The 23,581-nt window shown below is 53.9% G+C and overlaps 1 protein-coding gene across 2 annotated transcripts in view; it reads right to left on the bottom strand.

Moving 5' to 3' along the window:
- Positions 1-21,090, bottom strand: part of NPC1 (NPC intracellular cholesterol transporter 1) — a 37,248-nt gene extending 16,158 nt beyond the window's left edge. The window contains exons 1-10 of one of the 2 annotated variants that reach the window (XM_059707468.1): positions 20,904-21,090; positions 11,795-11,917; positions 10,531-10,637; positions 8,250-8,425; positions 5,530-5,697; positions 4,733-4,982; positions 3,609-3,682; positions 2,730-3,100; positions 1,551-1,777; positions 10-110 (exon numbers count right to left, since the gene is read on the bottom strand). In XM_059707468.1, coding sequence (XP_059563451.1) covers positions 10-110; positions 1,551-1,777; positions 2,730-3,100; positions 3,609-3,682; positions 4,733-4,982; positions 5,530-5,697; positions 8,250-8,425; positions 10,531-10,637; positions 11,795-11,917; positions 20,904-20,957 — 1,651 coding nt within the window. In that variant the 5' untranslated portion in view covers positions 20,958-21,090. Of the gene's footprint in view, positions 1-9; positions 111-1,550; positions 1,778-2,729; positions 3,101-3,608; positions 3,683-4,732; positions 4,983-5,529; positions 5,698-8,249; positions 8,426-10,530; positions 10,638-11,794; positions 11,918-13,620; positions 13,641-20,903 lie in introns of those variants that run through there. The other variant, XM_059707469.1, reaches the window with a different exon arrangement.
- Between the last annotated feature and the right edge of the window lie 2,491 nt (positions 21,091-23,581).

The following is a 23,581-nucleotide window of genomic DNA, read 5'->3' as shown; positions in this document are numbered from 1 at the left end:
CTCACTCACCGTCATAGCCTCCCAGCACCAGCCACGGGAACACGGGCCCCCCGAAGGTCCCCAGGCAGGGGTCGTGCAGCAGGCTGGTGTCGTTCAGCGAGGCAGGAGCCCTGCGAGGAGACAGCCCGTTAGAGCCAGCCTCGGGCCACCCGAGACCTGGCTGCTGACCAGGCCGCCCCGTCTTTCACTCACGTATTCAGCAGAACATCCACAGATCCAAGCACCACGTGGGCCCTAAGGCTCCTCAGGACTCCCTGAGCGCGGCAGGAAACAGCACGACGTGACTCGCGTCACTCGGTGCCGGGCAGACAGGGAGCAGCTACACAGGAAGAGCCGTCCCTACAGGAGCAGCGTGTGCAGAGCCAGGCCCCGGCCCAGGGAGCATCCGCCGGGAGGGAGTAGGCTGTTCATGCACCTCAGTGTGGGGGTGGGGGCGGGGCAAGAACAGGCATCGGGGGAGGAGAAAGCAAGAGGTGGCGTTTGAGGAACAAGAAGTCCTGTGTCCAGAGCATGGGGGACCCCGCGGGGACTCCCGAGAGAGAGAGAGAGAGAGAGAGAGAGAGGCCTGGGAAGTGACAGATGATGAGAAGAGGGCTCCGTGCCGGGCTAAGTGTCATGTTTCATCCTGAAGGCACGGGAATAACGAGACCTGGGACAGGGCAGGGGCTGCTCTCCAAAGACAACTGCGCGCAAAGCGGAAGGAGGTCTGTGTGTGGGAAAGAGGGGGCAGGGAGATAGTCGGGGTCTGTGCAAGGCCCAGGGAGGACAGCCAGGAGCTCAGCCCCTAAAGGGTCACATTTAGGAACAAGAACAGACAGAACGTAAGGTCATCACACCAGGCGAGGAGTCAGAGTGCTCCACTCCTGAGACGCGGTGCCCGCCAAGATGGCCAGAGCACCTCCCCCGGTGAAGAACAGCCCTGGCGACATCTGACCGGCTGAACAGGCGTGGCCAGGCCAGGACACAGGGCAGGGCGTCAGGGGCCGCCCAACTGCCTGAATTATAGAAACTCTGCCAGCCAGACACGCCTCCTGCAGGAAGCAGCTTTCCTGCCCGAATCTAAACCTGCCCCCGCCGGCCGCCTCGGCAAGGGGACGCTGCCCGGCTCAAGACCATTCCTGTCCTCACGTAAACTCACGTGAACGATAAGGAAGGCACCGCAGCATTCACGTTTGTGTGTGTGGCTGTGTGACCGATGATGCCACGGGTTATCAGTCCGGACACGAGCCTCCGTCCGGCAGAGGCACCTGCGGGTCCTCGATGACAGACGCTCACCTGGGCCCGACTCGCTGCTCTGTCCACTGTGGACTCTTCCTCCGAGTCCACAGCTCCCTTCCTCTCCCTCTGAGCAGCCCCACCCCAAAGCCGGCACCCTGCCTGCCCGCCCGGCTCACCGTCTCCACGCCCGCCTCTGCCTGGCACCAGGGCTGCCCCCCTGCCCCCTCTGTTGGGAATCTGCCTCCGTGCTCACCCCGGCTCCCGGCCCACACGGGTGCAGCAGCAGCAAGTGCTTGGATGTCGGTGGGGGGGGCGAGCGACCTGCCACGTACCGGACACAGTACAGCAGGTGCGTGTGGTAATCTGCGTAGATAAAGAAGTCGTCCCCTATCTCGTGGTCCAGCACGGAGTGGCTGTTCTGGAAGTAATTTAACACACTCAGGATGGTGCAGTTCTTGTTATACGGGGAGAGCGGGGCCAAGCAGATGTCCTGGAGGGTCACGGTCTCGTTGTTGTAAGATGCAGTGATGTGTTCAATGGCTGTTTGTAAGTCAAGAACCTGAAACAAGATACAAATCCGGAAACACGTCAGATTTCTCTGAGTCTGACTCATCCCTGCTGCCGAGGGGTCAGAAGATAGAGTACCTGGGGGAAACCCTTCCTAAGACGGAGCAGAGCAGATCAGGGCACACTGTGGCAGGGCATCTGATGACACCCAAGATGGCAAACTGGGATGGGGACCCTATATCGAGGCGTCCAGAGAGATGGGGAGGCAACCCCATCACCAGGCAGAGCACATGAGCCTCATCCCTCGCACCCTTCTCCAGCAGTGACCGGCAGGGAGCAGCAGTGACCGGCAGGGAGCAACAGTGACCAGCAGTGACCAGCAGGGAGCAGCAGTCACCAGTAGGGCCAGCAGGGAGCAGTAGGGCCAGCAGAGAGAAGCAGGCCTTCTCCTCCGACATGCCCCTCACATCAACACCCGCTAAAGCCCAATGTTTAATGCCGTTGTGCAATCACTGATTAAACAGGAGGTGGGAGGCAGTGTGTCCACAGGCACATTTCCCCGGGGCCAGCGCGATGGGGAGAACAGGTGGATCTCCTCCCAGATGCCTCAGTAGCTGCAGCCAGTGGCACCGTCACCCCTGAGGGCAGAGCAGTGGCTGCTCTGCCCAGGGCACAGGACCAGAGGGCTCAGACCTCTGGGTTCTAGCACATTATCTCTAAATGCCCAGGGGGAGAGTCACAGGTTCCCAAGGGAACTAGAACACAGAAGCTTCAGTACAGAAACACTCACCCCAGCTTCTAGAAAGAAGCAAGACCTACCAGATGCAGCACATACAAAGCGGATTTTTCATGCAGTTCAACACCTGTCATTCACCTTCTTGAGGACTCACTTTACTTTCAGCATTAAGGTTTTTAATCTCCCACCACACTCACACCCAGAGCTGGTGGTAAAGCCGGCAAACCACCGTGTGCCCTGGAACCGCTGTCTGCGAGGCGCAGATTACCTGGTGCAGAATCCCTTTGTCGAGCGGAGGCCCGAAGGGCACGTCGGACCCCGAGGGGTACGGCTCGTACGTGTGCACGGCGGTGTGCGGCGCCTGGATGATGAGCTGCTCCGTGCGGAAGAAAGGCCCGAAGTGGGTGTCGAAGTACTCCTTCTCCAGGCGCGCCTGGCTGCTGGGGGCCGACCAGAGGTCCACGGGGCTGGTGGTGACGCGGACGAACACCAGGCCCGAGGAGCAGGCGGCGATGAAGGCCAGGGAGGAGAAAATGACCCAGCCGGGGTTTCGGACACAGAAGGAGCCCCACCGGGTGAAGAGCCGCCTCAAGCAGCCCTCGAAGGCGGCACCAAGCGGGTCGCAGCAGGAGGCCTCCCCTAAAGGAGAAGAGGGGGGTGGTAAGGGCCAGGCCATTCCTGAACGTTGGGCAGGGAAAGCATCAGCTACGCCTCCACCTGGCAGGAGTCCTGGCTGCACCTCCCCGTGCGCTGGCCCTCAGCGTCCTACCTGCCCTGGAGGCCACCCTTCCTGCCTGCCCACCATGACCGCCAGGCCCACCCCAGGAGGACGATGCTCAGGTACCCGCCTCTGAAAGGCCAGCTCTCTGGCACCCTGAGCTCAGCAGCTCTGTAACCTTCCCTGCTGCTCCTGCCTCAGCCCTGGTCAGCACCCAGCTCTGTCCCCGCCCATGGTCCCTGCCCACCGTCACCCATGGCTGCTGGTAATTACTTGGCTCCGACCTGCCTCCCCACTAGCCCGTAGTGACATGGCAGGGCCTGTCTGTCCTGCTTGGAGCTGTCCTCGGCCGGAGCAGTCTGTCCCCACAGGCGCATAAACACCCACGCCAACGCCACCCACCCTTTCATTCAAGTACAAGGGGCCTACCTGTGTCGCTGACACTAATCGGGAAAGCTATGCTGCTATCAATGGGGGTGTACTCGGAGACCAAGTACCGTTTTCTGAAAAGTGAAAGCACGTAAGTAGTATCAGGGGGTTTCAACACAAGGAGGTCTCTGACATTCCCGCTCAAAGCTTCCTTCCTCATCCCATGGTCCTCTTCCCCCTAAGTTCCCAGAGTGCTCGCACAGCGTCCATGTCTCTCCCCCAAGACACTGATCAACTACAGAGAGAAACAGTAACTCCACAGTGGAGAGCCCAGTGCTCACGGGGCGCGCCCAGCAAGGGGACTCGCTGACATCACGTGCCCCCGGCAGGACATGCTGAGAAAGGTGCCACAGCAGGGCTGTGAGGTTCCTGGGCAAAACCCACAGCCTCACCCAACCATGAGGAAGTAGCGGTAAAGCTGAATCGAGGGACATTCCACAAACAACCAACCAGGACTCATCCCAAGTGCCGAAGTCACAAAAGGGAAAGACTAAGGCACTACCTGTCACCGGCTAGAGGAGACCAAGGAAACACAAAAGGGATGCAGAGTGGGGTCCCACAAGGGAAACAGGCAGGTTTTCATATCGTCCGGAGCTTGGCTAAGATTATACCACTGTCATTTCCGTGGCTTTGGTAATTATAAACGATGGGTTATGAAATTGCAACATTAGGGGAAACTGGGTAAAGGATAAAGTATGAATTAAGACCACTCACACACACAACACACAGCACATCTTCGTACCTTTTTCCTAAGTCTAAAATTATTTTAAAATAAAAAGTTAAATAAAATAAACTGTCCTAAGTCAAGATGCAAATATCTAAAGGGACTATAGTATAGTATTGCATTTAAATAAATTTGCATCAGATTAGGTTCCGAAGACTTTCTAATGGGTGGTCTCTGCATGGTGCTAATTCACACATCCTTTTGAATGAATCAGTGAGACCAGCTTAATGTCCATGTCTGCACAGGCCCTGATTGTTTCCTGTTGCCAGACGTAAGCATCCACAGGATGGTTTTAGTGCAGAGAACTGTTTCCTGTCTACGGGCCCAAGGTCTGCCGCCTGAGCTGCAAGTGCACCGTGGGTCACGTGCTCTTACTCGGAAGGACAAACGAACGGCTTACCTATAGCACCACACGGCAAAAATGGCTCCAAAAAACATGAGCAGAAACGCCATGTAGGTGGCCCACATGACGACGTACATGGCGTCCAGGCCCCAGATTCTCCAGGGGACGGGAGGGGGCGGCGGCTGGGGTCGGGGGCCGCACACGGCCGAGCAGTCCTGGCAGCTGCAGGGCCCGGTGACCTCGTCCACAGGCTCGGCACAGCCCTTGGTGGCGTTGTCCATCGGCTCCATGCCGTGGGCCGGGAGGTCTGCAGCGAGGACGGTGTTGAGTGACAGTCTCAATGTAAAAACGCTACAGAGCTTGCGTTAAACACACTGAAACCCAATGATAAGCACACTGAACTCTACAGCACGACTGGAGGTTCCTGTCCGACCAGACTCTGTGCTGCCGCTGAGTCCTGTAAAATTTTAAGTTGCTGCGGTAACTCTGAGCGCAGACGGTTTTGTCGCTGAGATTTGAGCGCCTCACCTTCCAAGGCCTGGTTCCCACTGAGCAGCGAGGCTGACACAAGCGCAGAAGTCCTGACCAGGCTTCTGCAAGGATTTGGCCTTTTATTTTTTAAATAAAAGCCCAGGTGACCCTTTCAATCACGCAGCAACACCTGAAGGCAAGTCTTCCTCCTCCTCCACCCCCTCCCAGACCCCGGTGACCAGGGCAGGACAAGTGCCCCCCCCCACCCGCTCACCCCCGCTCAGGGGAGGGACACCCAGGCTGCCGCCTGGCTCATCTTCCTGCTGCACTGAAGGCTCCTGGGCGCTAACACCCTGACTGCGCCGCCCTGAGCGCGTGCCCACCTGAGAAGACGGGAGTGATGGTGAAGGGGGCCTGGCCGTTGTCCTTGTTGAACATGTACTCGATCCAGTTGGTGGCGTTGCAGGCTGCGGCCTCCTTCCCACACAGGAGCCCCAGGGCCTTGTCGTTGCTCGAGGGGGCCTCCACGTCCCTGCAGGCGTTGTACATGGCTAGCAGGGGAAAGGGAGGAAGGCGGAAATGCCGCTGCCGTCACAGGGCGAGACCACAAAGGCCTCCGTGTGTGACCTGGAGTGCACGTGCACGTGCACCGTGGGCAGAAGAAGGACGGAGCGGCCACAGTGCACAAGGGCGGCACCGGAGACCACCCCTGACCCAGCTCATCACACCGACTTGGCCAGAGTCCAGTCTCACACACGACAGGCAGGAAGCCAGTCCTCCCGGGAGCCCACGCTGCCCAGAGGCACCCTCCCTCCTGCACGGAGGAGCGGCTGAGGCTGAGGATGGACAGCTAAGAGCTTAGTGCCCCTCGGTCAACAAAGCTGGCTCCAGAAACCTCCTGCGGCAGGAAACTACACTGTAATAGGACTGTTTTCTTACTTCACGGGCAGAGTATGCACTGCACGTGCCATCTGTGTATTTTGTTTCTTTCTAATTTGTCTGGCTTACATTTTTCTTTCCTTTCCCTAAGTCTGGGGGTTCCTCTCTCGCCCACTCTGGACAGTCCTCAGCCATTTTCCTTTTGCTCACTGTCTCCCCAACTCTCTCTCTCTTGTCTTTTGTCAGAACCCCTCACTTTACCCCAGGTGCCACTTCTGTAATGATCTGTGCAAGCCTCTGCTGTCCTCTGGGTAATTCCGTCACATCTTCCAGCCTGCCATGTGGTTTTCAGGTTTTTATTTTAGTGAATATTTCAAGCATACAGAAAACATGGAGAATACAATTCCCATTTACTCACCACCCCACTATAGCTATCTCACTACTTTACATTTGCCTCAACATTAAAAAAAAAAGACTAAAGACACAACTGAGGCTCTGACCCCCTCCCTGTGACCATCCTCCGTCCTTAAGGCAACCACATCCTGAATCTGATGCTTATCTTTCCTGTGCATGCACACTTTTATGTCATATTCACGAATATATAGCATTGTTTAAAATAAACAACATATTAACATGTATATTCTATAACATTTTCAGTCAACATTTTACAGCAGGGGTCCTCAAACTACGGCCTGCGGGCCACATGCGGCCGCCGAAAACATTTATCCGGCCCGCCGGGTGTTTTTGCCGCCGCTGCCTGTCCTGCTGAGCAGCCGACTCGTCCCGGGCCCGCAGTGCGCATGTGTGGAATGTCTGAGGGACAGTGAACTGGCCCCTGTTTAAAAAGTTTGAGGACCTCTGTTTTAAAGAGTCATTCATGTGAATGCCCTAACTCTCAGATATTTGAACAGTTTTAAGTATTCCATTATTGACTATGACTATGCTCCCATATATTATCCATTCTCTTAATTAGCATTAATGTCTCTGATTTTTTGTTTCTAAAAATTTCCAAGGTTAGCATTTTTAGTCTAAATATTTTTTAGTATAATGAGCAAAAATAGAAACTAGATGAATAGAGGAATCAATTCTCTCACTCCATCTATCAACTAGCCACTTTCCTTAATCAGTAGCAGCACTCCTGTTACATGGATCGATTTCCACATGCCTGGTTCAGAATGACCTCTCTCTGTTCAGCAGACTGTCTTTTATGTCACATCTTTTGGCATCTTACTTTCTGTTGCTTCTGTGAGTGGGACTTTTATCTATTAATTTTTTGTTATGTTTTTAATTGGCCATTACAGTTAAAGTTGTATGTTGCTCTTCTAATCAACAACTCTGTCAAATTCTTACTCTCTTACTTTATAGGTCATTCTTGGGCACATGATTTAGCTGTGTCTGATCTGCTGCTTATCTTTTAGCAATTTAAATGACTATTTCTCATTAATAGGTCCAGGTGGTTCTATTTCTAATCTTTCATTCTCTTTCTCTAGAACCTTACTCTTTCAAAATTCTTTCATCTCCGCCCTAGCCAGTGTGGCTCAGAGGGATGAGCGTTGTCCCATGCACCAAAAGGCTGCTGGTTTGATTCCTGGTCAGAGCACATGTCCAGGTTGCCGGTTCAATCCCCAGTTGGGTGCTTGTGGGAAGTAACCAATCAGTATTTCTCTCTCCCTCTCCCTTCCGCTCTCTTTCAAATCAATAAAAACATATTTTTAAAAAATTCTTTTATTTCAGTGATTTTCAACAAACATCATATGGTCTTTTCAGATTGTCCTATTATTTCTACTTGTTGGGGTCCCTCTCCCTGGATTGCTACACCTGCTTCCTTTCCCTTATGGAAATCTGTTTCTTCACAGTCAAAATGTCCTCGCTGCCAACTACTCTCCACCCCTCTCCTCAGTCTTGCAGTAATTCATGGAGTTACACAATTCATGTCCAACAGAACCACAGTTCCACTGTTCCTAAAATGTACAGAAGGAAACTTGCACATACTCAGAATTCCCATGTGGAAGCATATAGTTAGGAAGCAGTTAAAGCAAATCTCCTCTTTCAGGAGATTTATAGGGTTTTATAGGGTTCGGATACAAGCAGCAACAACCTGCATTCACGGCCAATGAAACAAACATTGTCACTTTCACACAGTTGACAGGACAGCAAAAAGGAACAACCTGATCCACAGCCCGGATACCAATTGTAAAAGAGGAATAATTGAAAGTGTACTTACCATTGGCAAAACTCTCTCCGACATAGTACTGCAGCTCCTTCACGTTGGTTTTATTCTCGTGGGTAACAGGGTCCACATACTCTTCGGTTTCTGTAACGTTCAGAAACTGGCTTTGTCGAGGGCTACATGTCAGCTCACAAAACAAGTTCATCAGGTTATAAAAACAGGATGGACATCTAGAGAAAAAGTAGTCATACTTTGTATGATGTCACAGATAACAGGACTAACAAAACGATGATTTAAAATAGGAAAAGCATATTTAAATTTTATTATCAGGAAGACACATTACACCCAGCCACTATAAATAAGCCTAAACCAGGGGTGGGCAAACTTTTTGACTCGAGGGCCACAGTGGGTTCTTAAACTGGACCGGAAGGCCGGAACAAAAGCATGGATGGAGTGTTTGTGTGAACTGATATAAATTCAAAGTAAACATCATTACATAAAAGGGTACGGTCTTTTTTTTCAATAGTTTTATTCATTTCAAACGGCCGGATCCGGACCGCGGGCCATAGTTTGCCCACGGCTGGTAAACCCTCGTGTTAAAATAAAGACACTTCTCTAAACACGGCCCTTATTACTACATCTATGTTGTCCAGATGTAATGTCAAACAGCAAAATGCGTCTCTGAATTCTGCACTTTCTAATTTAGAGAAATGTTTTCCATGACTTGAAGCGAAAGGGACGTAAACGCCCCCAGCCCTCCCTCACTCAGGAGCACTCCCTGTGGCCTGAGGAGAGAGCAGCACTGGTGGTCGGAGGAGCAAAACCACAGGTGCCTGCGGGCCTCAGGCTCGAAGGTTAAGCTCCTGAGGTGGAGTTTTGTGGCAAAAGCACTCTCTCCTCTCTGGCTCACAGCTCTCTGCAAAACGACTGCTTCATTGGACCTGCAGCACAACCAGTCACAATGGCTCCGATCCGAGGGCGACACTCGGGACGTGTTTGAGCCTCACGGCCCCTGGTGCAGTGAAGACAGAGCCACACACCCTGACCCTCAGGAGTCTTGTGCGTTACCGTGACAACAACGGGAAGGACACCGGCACCATTCATAAAACCACTTTTGGTGCAGTTTTGTCACTCTCCACGAAGTACAAACTCCCGCCAGGCTACGCATTTAATCTCCACAGTCTGGCATTCCACAGAGCGACTTCTCATCGTTTCCACTGTGGATAAAGCGTTGGCACCGCTGACAACATGGAGACCATGCGGTTACCTCTGACATCGTAATGCCTTCCCCAGGGGGTGGTAAAGAAACGAGGTTGCCGAGCGGTGGCTCTAGGCTAGCTCCATCGGCCCCACAGGACATGCCACCCAATCAGATCTTAACTTTCCATCTGTCATTAAATTGTACGTCGTCCTGGAAGGACAATTGAGGGACTGTTTCCCCTCTTTACCAGCAACTTAAACTTCTGGGAAGAAGCAGAAATTCCTCGGTGGACGCCGACGTGGGCCCTTTGCCTGCAGATCTCTGCACAGAGCAGCATCCCCACGTCATACGTCCTTCCCATCGGCCTTGTGACAAGACCACGTCCGCTTGTCCTTCTGTACATGTGAGAGCTGCTGCGTGGGCTTAGACAAGAACATCTCGCACGTCACCCTCTCACTGCCCTGGTCATAGAGCACAGACTGGACAGCAAACGGACTCTGACAAAACCAGCCTGCTACGCCAGAACAATCCTGTTAACAGTCAAGGCCAGCTCTCGGGAGGCCTGGCCTCAAGCACATCACATCACCCCCGGAAAAGAACCATGTGCAAACCCGGGGAGGTGAAGGGGGGCGACGAGAGACTCCACATGAAGGTGTGGGTCAGAGACCTGAGCAGAACCCCTGGGGGCAGAGCTCCGTGTGGAAGGACCTGGTTAGTCACAGTGCAGAGACCCTTTGGGGTGAAGACAGCTCGGAGGAAAACCAAGTGTAACTCTGGCTGTGAGTAACTAGAAGAAAAGTAAGTCTGATCATTACTACTTTATCAGAAAGTATTCATTGTTCCTGGAAGGCTTAAGACTGCTTTCTCAAAATAAAACAAAACCTTAAAGGAACGGGAATGTGCCGGCTAAGAAGTGCAGGAGTTCCTGCTCAGCGCCTTCATCAGGCTCAATGGCTCTGAGGGAAACCACATACAATAAACCAATGTCACCACAGCGTGACTGGCAGACACAAGAGCTCAGCTCCTACGGCATCTCGGCGACATTATAAAGAAATGCCGCTGAAGGAAAGGGCCTTATTCGAGGACCTGCAGACCTAACACCGTCTTCTCCTGCTTGCCTGGCGGCCGACCTACCTGGACAGAAACTGGAGAGGCAGCTGCAGGTTGTCTTTCAGGGTCCGGAGCTGCTGCACATCACAGCAGAGGCTGACGTTGCCGAAGAAGAGCCCCGGACAGAGTTCCTTTGGGGGAGAAAGCGTGGAAATCAGGTCAGCGCAGTCCAACACAGACAGACATCACCAGGGAAACAAGCAGCTTTGTCCACCCTTTCCCGTGCACAAGGCGCAGACCCTCTTGGCAAAGGCCTTGCAGAATTCTTTTAAAGGCCATCAATGCGCTAGTTCAAAGCTAAGGATTCACCAAAGTAGGGACAGTTCAACTGTTTTCTTATGTGGAAGCTCACTCTCCTCCCTTGGCCAATCAGCTTGCCTCTCCTGTGCTTTTTCATTTACGCGGACCAGAATGCTACTCACTGCGTATCCGGGAGCCACTCCAGGGCAGGTCAACGCCTTTAGCTATTGGGATGAAGGAGCAACAGCTCCAACACCTGCCACCCTGTCAAGCTGATTTAGACGCTTATGCCTCTAAACTAGTCTTTCACCTTGATTTTCCCAGTTCTTCCTAACATCTCTGTGAACCAGGGATGGTGAAGGAGTTGACAGAAAACAGAATGCTGGTAGCAGCCAAGCCCACAGGCTCTCAGAGGAAGACCAAGGCACCACTAGTGAACGGAGGACAAGAAGCCACAGCCCTGTGGGTGCCTCGCCCACTCAGGCCCTGAAATCCAGAACCAGGCGAAGCTCACTTCCAGCCCGTTTGGAAGAAGGTGCCAAGAGCACCTCTGAGACACCAGGGTCAGTCCCCAACAGTGACCTGCAATGAGAGACTTCACGGGGAAGGGAAGGCGTGAAGTCAGCCCCGAAAACCCACCCCTGGAGTCGTCTTATCTCCTCTGTCGTCATACGCTGCCTAGTGGTTTCGGGTCAGAGTTAACTCTGCAGGCGTTTCCCCTCAACCCCCGCGCACAGTAATACAGTGGGGCCTTGACTTACGAGTGTCTTGACTAACGAGTTTTTTCGAGATACGAGCTGTCTCTCGGCCGATTTTTTGCTTTGAGTTGCGAGCTAAAATTCGGGTTACGTACGAGCCAGCTTCAGATACCCCACCGCTAGTTGGCGCAGCGAACGTCACAGTGATTTGACAAAGGAGTAATTTGAGTTACGAGCTCCATCACGGAATGAATTAAACTCATAAGTCAAGGCCCCACTGTATCTCAGACATGATCACAGAGGCTCTCTGATTCGAATCCATGTTCCCAGCACCCAGAGGACGGACTTACCTGCACTAAGTCATACCCGTCCTTCGGCAGTGCCTTCGGGGGCCCGGAATACTCGCAGTTGTACCTCTTGTCTCCAGAAGCAATCCCACACTCTCCATACCAGACGCAGGACTGCGGAAACACCTGTGGAATCAACAAACGGTTCACCGGGGCCTCAGCGCAGGACGCACCCCACAGCTCCCACACAGAACTCCCACTGTCACCTGGGAAGGGGTGACAGCAAGAGGCACTGCGAGGTCAACATCCTGAAAGAATTCAGTAAAGCAAATGCCACCCCCAAAACCTGGTCAAGCACGGCAGTGAAGGAGGTAACAGAAACGACCTATTTGCGTGATTCCTATTCCTGCCAGTTCACTGGTTCATAAGGGAAAGCTGTAGTTTATTACTAAGAATTGCTACAAATCCACGCGAGGACAGGCAGCATGTGATGCCTGAGGCACTGAGTCTGCACGGCTGAGTAAGGAACGAGGCGCGCTAAGCAATGGGAGAACAGCCCCTCTCTGCTTCGGAGAGTTAACAGCAGCCCCTCATGACTCACAGGGAGAACAGGACCACCAACACCAATAAGCCCTCAGTAAGCAGCAGCAACAACACACACCTTGTCCTAAGGTCAGGAGACGTAAGCAATGTGCTCATTTTAGGGAAAGTCACCTCATCGATCTTAAAAGAAAAACACACAGCCTCTCCCGTGGAGATTTCTCAAGAGCCACTCATGTCCCTCATGTGAGAGTCACGAGGCTGCAGGAACTCAGGAGGGAGGAGGTGCCGTGTGAGTCACCGGGTCAGCTGCCACCGGCCCTGCCAGCCACCGGGGCCGCGGGCTTGCACAAACGAGCTGTCCCCTGTCCCTGAGGAAACGGAGGACATCCGACCGGGCTCCCAAACGCCGGGAGGGACAGCCATCTTAAACAACCTGCACCGAGGCCGCTGCGCCTTCTCCTGGGGTCGCGGCACAGGACCCACACACCCGAAAGGGCCGGCAGTCTGTGCTGTGGTCCTCAGCGTTGAGATACAAATCCCACACCAGGCCCTGAAGACCTGGAATCATGAAAGAAAAACCAAGCAGGAGGCTGGGGAACATATGTGGGGGAGCCAGAGGGGCCGATATGATCTGACTCTGAATTCATTCAGGTATTTTAGAACATCCTTCTCTCAACTCATGATACAAATGATACAAATGAGGGCGTGCCAACTATTCAAAAACACCACATATCAAACCTCTGGCAAGATGCTACAAAATTCCATCGCATTTTTAGGCAAAAAGAATCACAGTTATTTCTAATTCTAGGGAAAGTATTGTTCTTTCCAAGACTCTGGGTTCCAACTGAAAGGTCATTGTCCATCTACTGAAGTTTGAAAAGGCAAAAAGCTGACCAACGAGGACGGGACGGGCGATTTAAACAGAAGAACCCCCCCTGGACCTCACAGCATCTCAACAGCCCAACAGGGCAAGCAAGTCTGGGCCCGGGGGTGGGGGGGTGGGGAGGGCGGGGGCAAGGGGGGCGGCCTCTGGCATGTCACCCATTGGAGAGACAGAAATCCAGCCAACAAACCACAGCCGTGACTCCGGCATCATTAGCAGGAGGGCGCCTGGAGCCCCACTTCCCCTTCTCCGCACTCAGCACTCAGCAGGAATGTGCTCCTGTCACAAAGATCACGCTTCCTAATCGACATCACTTATCTCTAGGCATCTGGGGGGCGGGGACGGGGAGGGGAGGGCGGGGTGCTCAGGGCACGGCTTGTTAAGGCCAATCGAGCTGCAGCAGGTGCCAAATCCCTTGGAGCCGCGCATTCCTGCCCGTGAACGTGGTCACACCACCGCTCACCTCACAGGGTTGGTGTGAAGATCCAGGAGGGAATACACATGGAAGTGGTTGGTGAACGTGAAAGCACGGTACAAACCAATGAATTATTCCTAGTGTCTCCCAGCCGTGTGGGACCTCAGCAAAGAAGCTCCAGAGAAAATAAAACACCAGGCTCCTTTGGGCCCAGGGACACGACACTGGGCTGGACTCAACATCCTTGGGTTTGCTTCCAAAGTCATTCTGCCTCAGGCAGCCCTAAGCCAGTGGGGCCCAAAGTACGGTTTGAACTGCTCTTCATGTATGAACTAAGGAATCTCACAATGAGCTGATGAGGGAGGAGCTGTTATTATACCCATTTTACAGATGAAGAGACGAGGCACAGTGAGGCTAAGTAACTTGTCCAAGAGTGGCAGAATCAGGATTCAAACCAGGACATCGTTGTTTCAGGAAACAGTCTTAATAAAATATAATCTATTGTATAATTAAGGTCCTCATTCTAACATTACACTCCCTCCCACTCCCCACCTTGTGCAAAGCGCACACACATGTCACACTGCTGCCCTGGGCTCAGGGCGGCCCCTTCTCCATCTCAAACCTCTCTCTACCTTCACCTTCCTGTTCTCGCCTCCAGCTAGAGGTGGGAGGCTGCCCTCCATCTCCCCAGTCCCGATGGGTGGTGTTCCTGTGCTTCCTCCACCAACCGACCGCCTTCTCTTCCACATTTTCAACCCCCTCTCTCTTGGCCCCTTCGCCTGCGCCTGCCTATGAATGCTGCTCCAATTTCATTCTCCCTCCGTCAAACCACCCCTCACCCTATCCCACTCCGCCCACCTGCCCAGCCACCCCAGGTGCTCAAAAGGAAGCTAACCTTCCTCCGAAGCCCCCCATCACCAGTCTCTGCTCCTCAGGCCTAAAGCAGGGGCACCTTCCCGGCCTCCCAGGAGGCTCCCTGGTGCAGCCTTCTGTGCCTCTTCCTCCCAGACTCCTCCCCTGCCGAGCCCGTTGCCATTCTGTGCCCTCATGGCACCTTCCACCCAGACCTGGGCAATGTCTCGGAGGCGCCGCTGCCACTTGGCGCTTCCTGAGCCACAGCCGCAGGTTTTCTGCTGCCCAGAACCTACCATCCGCTCCCCTCCCACCCGTCCTTCCCCGTCCTTCCCAGTTCATGCCCCTCCAGCCCCTCCCTGCACTCCACACCCCTGCTCCCCATCACGGCCACTTTCCACCTTCACCTCCTGACCCACCGGGCACAGTCCAGCGCCCGTCACTTGCTGAGTGCCTTCACCAGCTCCCTTAACCTCAGGTCTGTGAAGCTGGCACGAAAACACCACCCTTTACAGAGACAAGACGGAGGACCACACGGGTAAAGTGACCCACCTCAGAAACGGCAGGCCAGACCCTACCCCACCCTGGCTGGTTCTCAAGCCAGATCTCTCACTCCTCTCGCCGCACTGAGGCCACCCTCATCTCTGTATCCCGTCAAGGACCCAGCTGGCATCTGAGCGATTGGATTTTCAGTCTCCAAATCGCCAGAGCACAGAGGGCAGTCAGGACATTGTCAACCAAGAGGACAGATGCACCTTCGATCCCTGGATGTCAGGGCAGCACATGCTGACAAGATGGAGGGCCAGGGCGCACCCAGGGCTCACACACAGGCCTGCGTGCCTTCCTCAGCAAGCACCTGATAACAGGAGCAAGGTGTCCGCCTTTACCAGGATACGGAGCACCTGGTGCTGATGCCAGGTCAGTGAATACACCCACTCGGGAGGAAGGACGGTGCCCAGTAGGGAAAAGCACACCAATGTTCGAAGTCCGCCAGAGCCCAAAGGGCACGTGATCCAACGGGAGCTCAGTTCTGGTTGGGGGCTCGATCCCCAGTAGAGGGCGTGCAGGAGGCAGCCGATCATTGATTCTCTCTCATCACTGATGTTTCTCTCTCTCTCTCCCTTCCTCTTTCTCAAAAAAAAAAAAGAAAAGAAAAAAGAAAAAGAAAAAGAAATCAACAAAAACATATTTAAAAATAATAAGCATAGTTTAGGAAAGGCTAAAAAAATGTCAGAACTACAGCAACTTGCTAAAAGGACTCCAGTAGGAAGCTGCAGGAAAGCATCTCATCACATGGAGGAGCTCTGAACACCAGCAACGGGACCTTGTCTCCAGGCTGCCCTTAGGGAATCCTGCCTCCGCCCCGCTGGCGTGGCTCAGTGGTTGAGCGTCCACCTAAGAACAGGAGGTCACGGTTCGATTCACAGTCAGGGCACTTGCCTGGGTTGTGGGCTTGATCCCCAGTGTGGGGAGTGCAGGAGGCAGTTGATCCAAAATTCTCATCATTGATGTTTCTATCTCTCTCTCCCTCTCCCATCCTCTCTGAAATCAATAAAAATATATCTTTTAAAAATCCCAATGAATAAAGTATTAAGTAACTCATATTCAAACGCTTACCAAACGTCAGCCAGGTTACGTGATTTCTTTCTCGTTTATTTTTCAGAGCCCGCCCACCCCCCGCCCCCCGCCATGGAGCAGTACTGTAGCATTTCACAGGTAGAGAAATTAAGGCTCAGAGAGTCTCTGAGGCCACATGGCTCACCAATGAAGAAACCAGTGCTGAGAATGGAGGTTTGAGCACCAAGTTAGCCTGCTCCATCCTATTCCCATCCCACCCCCAGCTGCTGTACCGTTCACAACTCCAGTCAGTTTGTACATAAGGCGTATGATGAGATTTGGACAATGTGCCAGCGATGGGCTGTCCCATCGTTACAATCCTACACGTGTCCCTCTTCCTACATACACGTGGCCACTTGAGTGCCATTTACATCTTTTCCAGTCCAGCGCTAAGCAGCCGTCAGCTCAGGGCTCACTTTCTCAGTGCAGGTGACTCCTCCACCTCAGGCAGGTGCAGCGCAGGGCTGGGTCCCTCCCTCTGCCCTGTCCTGACGGGTAGAGCTCAAGGCAGAACCTAGAAACGCCCCCGCCCCAGCGAGGGGACCACACACATAAGGCAGGACACTGGCGTGGAGGCTTGTCTGGTCTGAACTCTATTGAGGGAAATCTCTGGAACTCTGTTTTATAGCAACTTGGGGTGAACACATCCACAAAACAAGGAGTGATTCGTGTGAGCACCGGGCTCACCGGCAGATGGGTGTGTAAGTCACACATTTGTCCTTAGATGGACTCAGCTATCTTCACTGTGTGGATAAAGTAGTTGGCAGTTTCTGTAAGTGACTCACCCAGGATCATACCCCTAATAATACCATTAGGCACTGCTGAGCGCCAGCACCCACGGTCTGAAAAACAACCCAAGTCAAAAGACTAACATGAAACTGTGGGAGTGGATGGGGGTGCATCCTGTCTGCAGGCTTTTCTCCGATGGGATATTCACAGTGTGGCAACTGAGCCATGGTCAGGCCGGTGGGCTAACCCATCCCTGATTTATCACCAGCTCTTGGAGAAACCACACTAAAGCCAGGGCCTTACTGGCCACACGGAACATTTGCTGAACACACGTTCAACTTAGCTCGCTAATTGTAAATTACCCCCCACCGTTCTGAACCCGAACAGCACACAGGAGCCAAAGGGCAGAGGCCCAAGCCCCAGCCTGCCATCCGCTAGGGATGTGACCTGGGGACAAAGTTGAGCACTACTCTCCACATCTGCAACACAGCATCGCACTGACCTTAAAGGTGCTCTGCAGATCAACCAGATCGACAAGCCCAGCCATGGGAGCGCTGGGCAAAAGTCAGGTAGCTCTTTTTCCTTCAGGTTCTTGTCAACTGGGATGTTATTTTCCAATGGTTCACTGAGGTCATTCAGACACCATGAAGTCCACCCTTTTGAAGTGCACAGGTTTTAGTAACAACTCGGTAACCTCCCCCGCTATTTCCTCCCATTTTCCTCTTGTCCACCTGGTGAGTGACCCTGCAAAGGTCAGCTAACGCATGGGCTCCTAGGACGTTCTCTCCCTGCTTTTACTAAGCACACTTTGCATTGTGATTTTTACACCATATTTACTCTTCTTCCCGTCAACTATGAATAAGACGCATAGAAGCTGCTGACATCACACAGCACTTCAGTGTAGACTGCCCTCTGCCTCGTTTACACGTTCACTTGTTGCATCTACTTTTGTTTCCTACACTGTGTCCACAGCAAACACTTTTCACTTACAAAATTAGTGCAAGATGGTCATTTGAGTTCCTCTGTGGCCTGAGGGGAAGTCATAAGATAAAGGACACATTTTAAAGTTTCACTCTGAAATTCCCCAACAGCACACTTGCATCAGCAAGGGTTTTGTTTGTTCTTTAACGTTTTCTAGCCAAAGCAAACATTCCAAAGACTGAAAATGAGAGGCACAGTCCAAACATCGGAAAACTTGCATGGCCACCGCTGGTGACTGATTGTGGAGAACAAAGACGCCATGTGCAAATCCGGGCCATTTCTCCGCCAGCCTCAGAGCCCTCCCCCGCCCCGCCCTCTCACCTGAGCCCACGAGAGCCGGATGATCTGATGACTGAGAAACGCACAAGCGTCCGACCCACTCGTTCAATTCCAACACTAGTCCTCTCTTCCGCACGCACCTGAACAGTGGGGATAGCTGTTCATCTGACTGGACAGAGGAGGGAACGGAGGCTCGGGGATCACTGCTGGGAAGAGGAGGCGGCCAGACCCACACCCACGTCTTCTAATTCACAGTCGTTTGCTGGGCAGAAATGCCACTGCGAGTTTACACAAAGACGTAGAGCTTCCCAGGGAAGGCAGGCAAGCTAGCTGGGGGCGCAGGGGAGCCAAGGTCAGGACGATGGGGCATTTGAACTGGCCTGGGAAGACAGACGGGGTTCGACAGCAAGTCGTTTGTTTGGCTGGAGAGAGCTGTGGTGTGAGGGGGACAGGGGCACTGAGGTCAGGTGAGACATGCTCTGACCCAGGCTCCCGCAGGAGGGAAGGTGTCACCCCTAAAACTCCCGAGAAGCCTCCCCTTTAGGAGGCAGGGCTGCCCCGGAGCGCGAGGACACACTGTCTCCATGAGCAGAGGGGCCCTTTGTTCTGGTGGCATGACAAACACTGCGGAGCACAAAGACCTATTCAGCGAGCCTTTTCTTGCTGCCCACTGGCCGAAGGGAAACCTACTTTTCCTGAGCGCAGCTGTTCGGAGAGTAGCTATCACAGCAGCAGCCCGGGCAGAGAGACTGGAAATGATCACCCACATTCACGCCATCCTCAGGTGGTGACTCTTCAAGGCTCTTGACCAAAAACGTCAACCATGCCCCAGCTCAGGAAAAGCCGTTCTAATGGCTTCATTCCTACCCAGGCCTCACTTTGCTCCCTGTTCCTCAAGAAAAAGCTTATAAAAATATAGTCAGGATAAATGTATATAATATCTATAGAGACACACACTCAACCTATTTCTCAAAACTGTACACATTATTTGGATGACTACAAGGATTTTTAAAAACCATTCAGTCTAGTAATGTTATTTCATCCTCTGTAAAAATTTAAAATGAAGGAAAATCCCTCCAAAATGTATTGGAGGCCATCAGAGGACAGCCAGCCTGTCCCGCTGTGACGGAACGTTATGAGTGCTCAGACAGAACCCAGACGCCTGCTGGCAGAGGTCAGAATCCTGAAGACAGCCGCCCGCCCACCCACCTGCTCAGGTTCTGCCAGCCTCGCAGACGCAGTGAGTTGACTCATGAAATCACAATAGGAGTTTTTCCAGTTCAGCTTTACAGACCTGTCCCGGGCTCCCAGGCATTTTGCAAGGGACTTGAGACTCGTGACCAGCCTCTGACCTACCCCCAAAGTCCTAGGAGGGCCTCGGGCCAGCAGCCCGGCACCGCCTCCAGGCCAAGGGGTCTCACTGTTCAGTGAAGCTGCTGGGCCCTGGGAAGCCCCGGGGTCCTGACTAAGCCGGGGAAGTTGGACAGCTGCACTTTCTTTAAGGCACATCACTGCCATCTCTGGAGTTTTCACTAAAGCAATGGGGTCTCTCCATATATCATACCTAATAACGCGAGTAATCCTCTGCGGTGTTTATTGTGTATCTTCAGAAAAAAACTGAGGCTTGAAAGAGGAATGCGCCCTGACCGGTTTGGCTCAGTGGACAGAGCGTCGGCCTGTGGACTGAAGGGTCCCGGGTTCGATTCCGATCAAGGGCATGCACCTTGGTTGCAGGCACATCCCCAGTAGGGGGTGTGCAGGAGGCAGCTGATGGATGTTTCTCTCTCATCGATGTTTCTGACTCTCTATCCCTCTCCCTTCCTCTCTGTAAAAAATCAATAAAAGATATTTTTTTTTTTTAAAAAGAAAGAAATAGGAATGTGCCCAAAGCCAGTGCTGGTGAGCGGTACCCGCTCTCCGCCTTCTCCCCACCGGCACCCACGCCCACGCGGCTGGGACCCCCATACACACACCCAGGAGGGAGCCACCGCCCCTCTGGCTCGGGACCCTGACTGGGTGGCGTCCCCGATCCCCTCCCCAGGGCTGCACAGAAGCGAAGGAGAGGTTTCCTGGTCTGCCTGCCCAGCGACTCATCACCCCACTGCCACCCCCTGCAGGCAGGCGGGCACAGGGCATAGCATCCCAGTTCCCTCTTCACCCTGATCAGGTTTAACCAGCACTGACCCTTGGACTCCCCCTCCGTGCCCCGGTTTTCAAAGAAGAAACTTAGATACACACACAGCAGGAGGCACTGCTGCCCAGGCGGCCTGACCCAGGGGCACCAGCCCACCCTGGGACCCCCGGTCCCGGGGCCACCGGGTCCTGCCACCAGCGGAGTTGATGGCCCCTGGGACTCAGCTTCCAAAGACGCGAAAAAGAGTTGGTAAGAAGCAACTTGCACCCTTCAGGAGACCGAGCTGACTCCTGTCCGGTATGCGCAGCTGTTCCAGCCGGTGCTCGGCGAGCTCACCCGCTTCCCCTCCTCGCGCCTTTACCTTCCTTCCCTTCCTCGCACCGGCTTCCCCTCCTCGCGCCTTCCTCTTTGGGGAGAAGGGCACACACGGTAGGAGCCTCTAAACAATGGGCCAGAGCGGGAACGCACGCGGCGGCACGAGGAAGGCAAAGTCAGGCTACACAGGACCCTCCCGCCCCCGACTCCCCTCCCGCCCCTGCCCTACGTCCTCCACCCAGAACTGGGGTGGCCACAGCGGAACGGGCGCCAAACAGGCCGAACCGTGGTCCCAGAGCCGCCCTCCTCCACCTCGGGGCCGGGACGCGGCCGGGGGTGGTTCCCCAGGGCCCGCCGCCCTCCCGGACTCCCGGCCCCGCCGCAGCCCCGGTTCCCGCCGCAGCCCCGGTTCCCGGCCGCTCACCTGCGCCGGGCACAGCAGCAGCAGGAGGCCCAGGGCCAGGCCGCGCGCACTCATGTCGCGGGCTGCGGGCTGCGGAGGTTCCGCTGGGCTAGGCTCGGCTCGACTCGGTCCGGCTCCCTCAGAACCCAGTCCCGGCTCCGCGGACACAGAAAGAACCTGTCAAGCAGGACCCAGCGCCGGGGCTGCGCGCGCAGGTCAGGAAGGAAGAAGCGTCGTGAGACCCGCCCCCTTCCGGGCGGGGCCGCCGCCGCTTGGCCAGGAGGACGCTCTGGGGCGGGGTTATGGAGGGGGCGTGGTCACAGGAGGCGTGGCCTAGCTGAACGGGCGAGGATACAGAGGGGGCGGAGCCTCGCTGGGCGGGCGGGGTTATGAAGGGGGCGGGGCCTAGCTGGGCGGGCGGGGCCACAGCCAGGAGAGGTGAGGACCAGACCCGGCCGCAGCGGCCTCCGGGAGTCCCAGCTCCGCACCTGTCTGCTCCGTCCCGCGAGGGGCGGAGTGGGGCCAGGGCCTTCCAGACTACGTCAGGTCAACTTCTGGGCTTTTCTTTTTAATTTGCTTTTTTGTTGATTGATTTTAGAGGGAGAGAGGAACCCGATTTGTTCCACTTATTTATGCATCCATCGCTGACTCCTGTGCGCGCCCCGACCAGGGCGTGTGGGGCGGGGTCTCTAACCACTGAGAAGCTCCGCCTGGGCTGGGCGCTAGCTTCTGGAGTCCGCCGGAGAGTGTTTCTGGGGTTGTAGCAACAGTGTGTGGTTTTCGCGCTTTAAATCCATGTCTCCCCTTTTTGTCCTTTTCTTTGGTTGAAGATGGTGGGCGAGGCGGTGTTAGCAAACGCGAGGTCCTGGCGACGCTTTTTCCCGGTACGGCCCCCACGGCTCCGGCGGAACACGTGCTGACTCTAGGTCTGAGCAAGCTCTGCTCCGAACCCATCCCCGAAAGGGGTCTGGCCTGGGCGCGGCCCGCGCACCCGGAGGCGCGGCGCAGTGGCCGGGGCGTGCGGTCATCGGTCACGGGGGAGGGCGTTGTGGGCCCGGGCGCGAGGGCGGGCGCGGGGCGCGGCCCCTGAGTCACCCGGTCAGCTCAGCCCCCGTCCTGGGAGGCGCTGGAACCGCACCCTCTGCTGGCGGAGCCCAGCGAGGCCAAGAACCCAAACCCGGTTCCCGGGCGGGTGGGGCCAGAGGCCCTTTCAGAGTTCTAGGTGCAGTCCAGAGAGACAGAGATAAAGAAGCGTCCTTGTTCTGTGTGTGTTTTGTTTTGTTTTGTTACCGTGCCTCTTCTTATTATATATTACCGCCTTTTTGGACGTGCACTTATGTTTATCCCATGCATTTCTGGTGACATTGCCCCTCAGGTGTCAGTTGTTGAGATCACTCATCAGCAGCAGTCATTTCCATTTTGAAGTTACAGAAACGGAGGCGAGGCTCTCCTTTCCCCACAGTGGGCTCTGATTCACAGTGAAGAGACTAAACACCGTCTGCAGCAGTGAAGAGCGCCATTCCCTCCGACCGCACGCAGGGGTCATCAGTGACTGCCTTCCTCCCCATCTCCTCAGCCCGGACGTGTCCAGGCGTCCGAGCCGGGCTGGCTGGGCACCGCAGCTGCAGGGTTTCCTCTGGACGCAGCCCTAACCCTCCCGCTGACCTCCACTCCCGCGGGCTTCCTCTCATGACACAGCAGTTTGCTTTATGCAGATGTGCTCAAAGGATGTCACTGAACCTGCCGCATCAGCATATTGTCTGGGAACCGGTTTGAAATGCCAATGTGTGGGCTCCACCCTGGACCCCTGCATGGGCAGCTCTGGGGAAGGCCTCCGGTGCTCCCAGGGCACACACTCCAAGCTGCGGCTGCACTGTATTCCCCGGACCGGAGGGCTAGTTAGCCTCCCAAGTTCAGCAAAGTCCTTATGGAAACAACAGCAAAACCCCTTACAAAATTTAACTGATGCGAGTAAAGGAGATTTCAAGCTCCAGACACAACATTTCTGGATGGGCAGAAATTCTGATAATCCCACCAGTCTGAGAACAGAAACAGATCTTTTACCATATATACAGACGTTTTTTCTGGTCAGTCTTTCCTACAACTTCAACAATGCTCAAAAGCCTAGGGTATATTTTTTAAATAAACTCTCTTATTCCTAAGTCACCCCCCCCCCCACGCCCCATAACCAAGTAACCCATGCATGCCTATGGTAGAAACTTCGAAAATACACAAAAATTGGGAGACAAGAATAGAAAAATCATCTATAATTCCACCGTTATGGATAATGTGTCACACTGTGGTGTATTTCTCCTATGAAAATGGTTTTCACATGGTTGAGATCGTAAGAGAGACTTTTTGCTTGTTTGTATAAATAATAATGCCACTATGATTATATACACAATTCAACAATGATTGTATAATGACAAAGGACAGAATGAGGGAAAATGAAATTATTAGACATATGCATCTTTATAAATGTGCAAAAACACCCTCCAGAAAAATTCATGTATTTGAAAACATTAATTAAATATAATATATGGACTTTTAAACAGGTAGAGGCATACAGTATACATTTTTCAGTTTGCTTTTTTGCATCTAGCAATATGCTTTATTACTAATTTTTTGTTCATCCTCACCCAAGGATATGTTTCCCATTGATTTTTAGAGAGAGTGGAAGGGAGGGAGGGGAGGCGAGA

The sequence above is a fragment of the Myotis daubentonii genome, chromosome 8, assembly GCF_963259705.1.
Source record: "Myotis daubentonii chromosome 8, mMyoDau2.1, whole genome shotgun sequence".
In the NCBI taxonomy this organism is placed as follows: domain Eukaryota; kingdom Metazoa; phylum Chordata; class Mammalia; order Chiroptera; family Vespertilionidae; genus Myotis; species Myotis daubentonii.
This window is presented reverse-complemented; position numbering and strand designations above follow the sequence as displayed.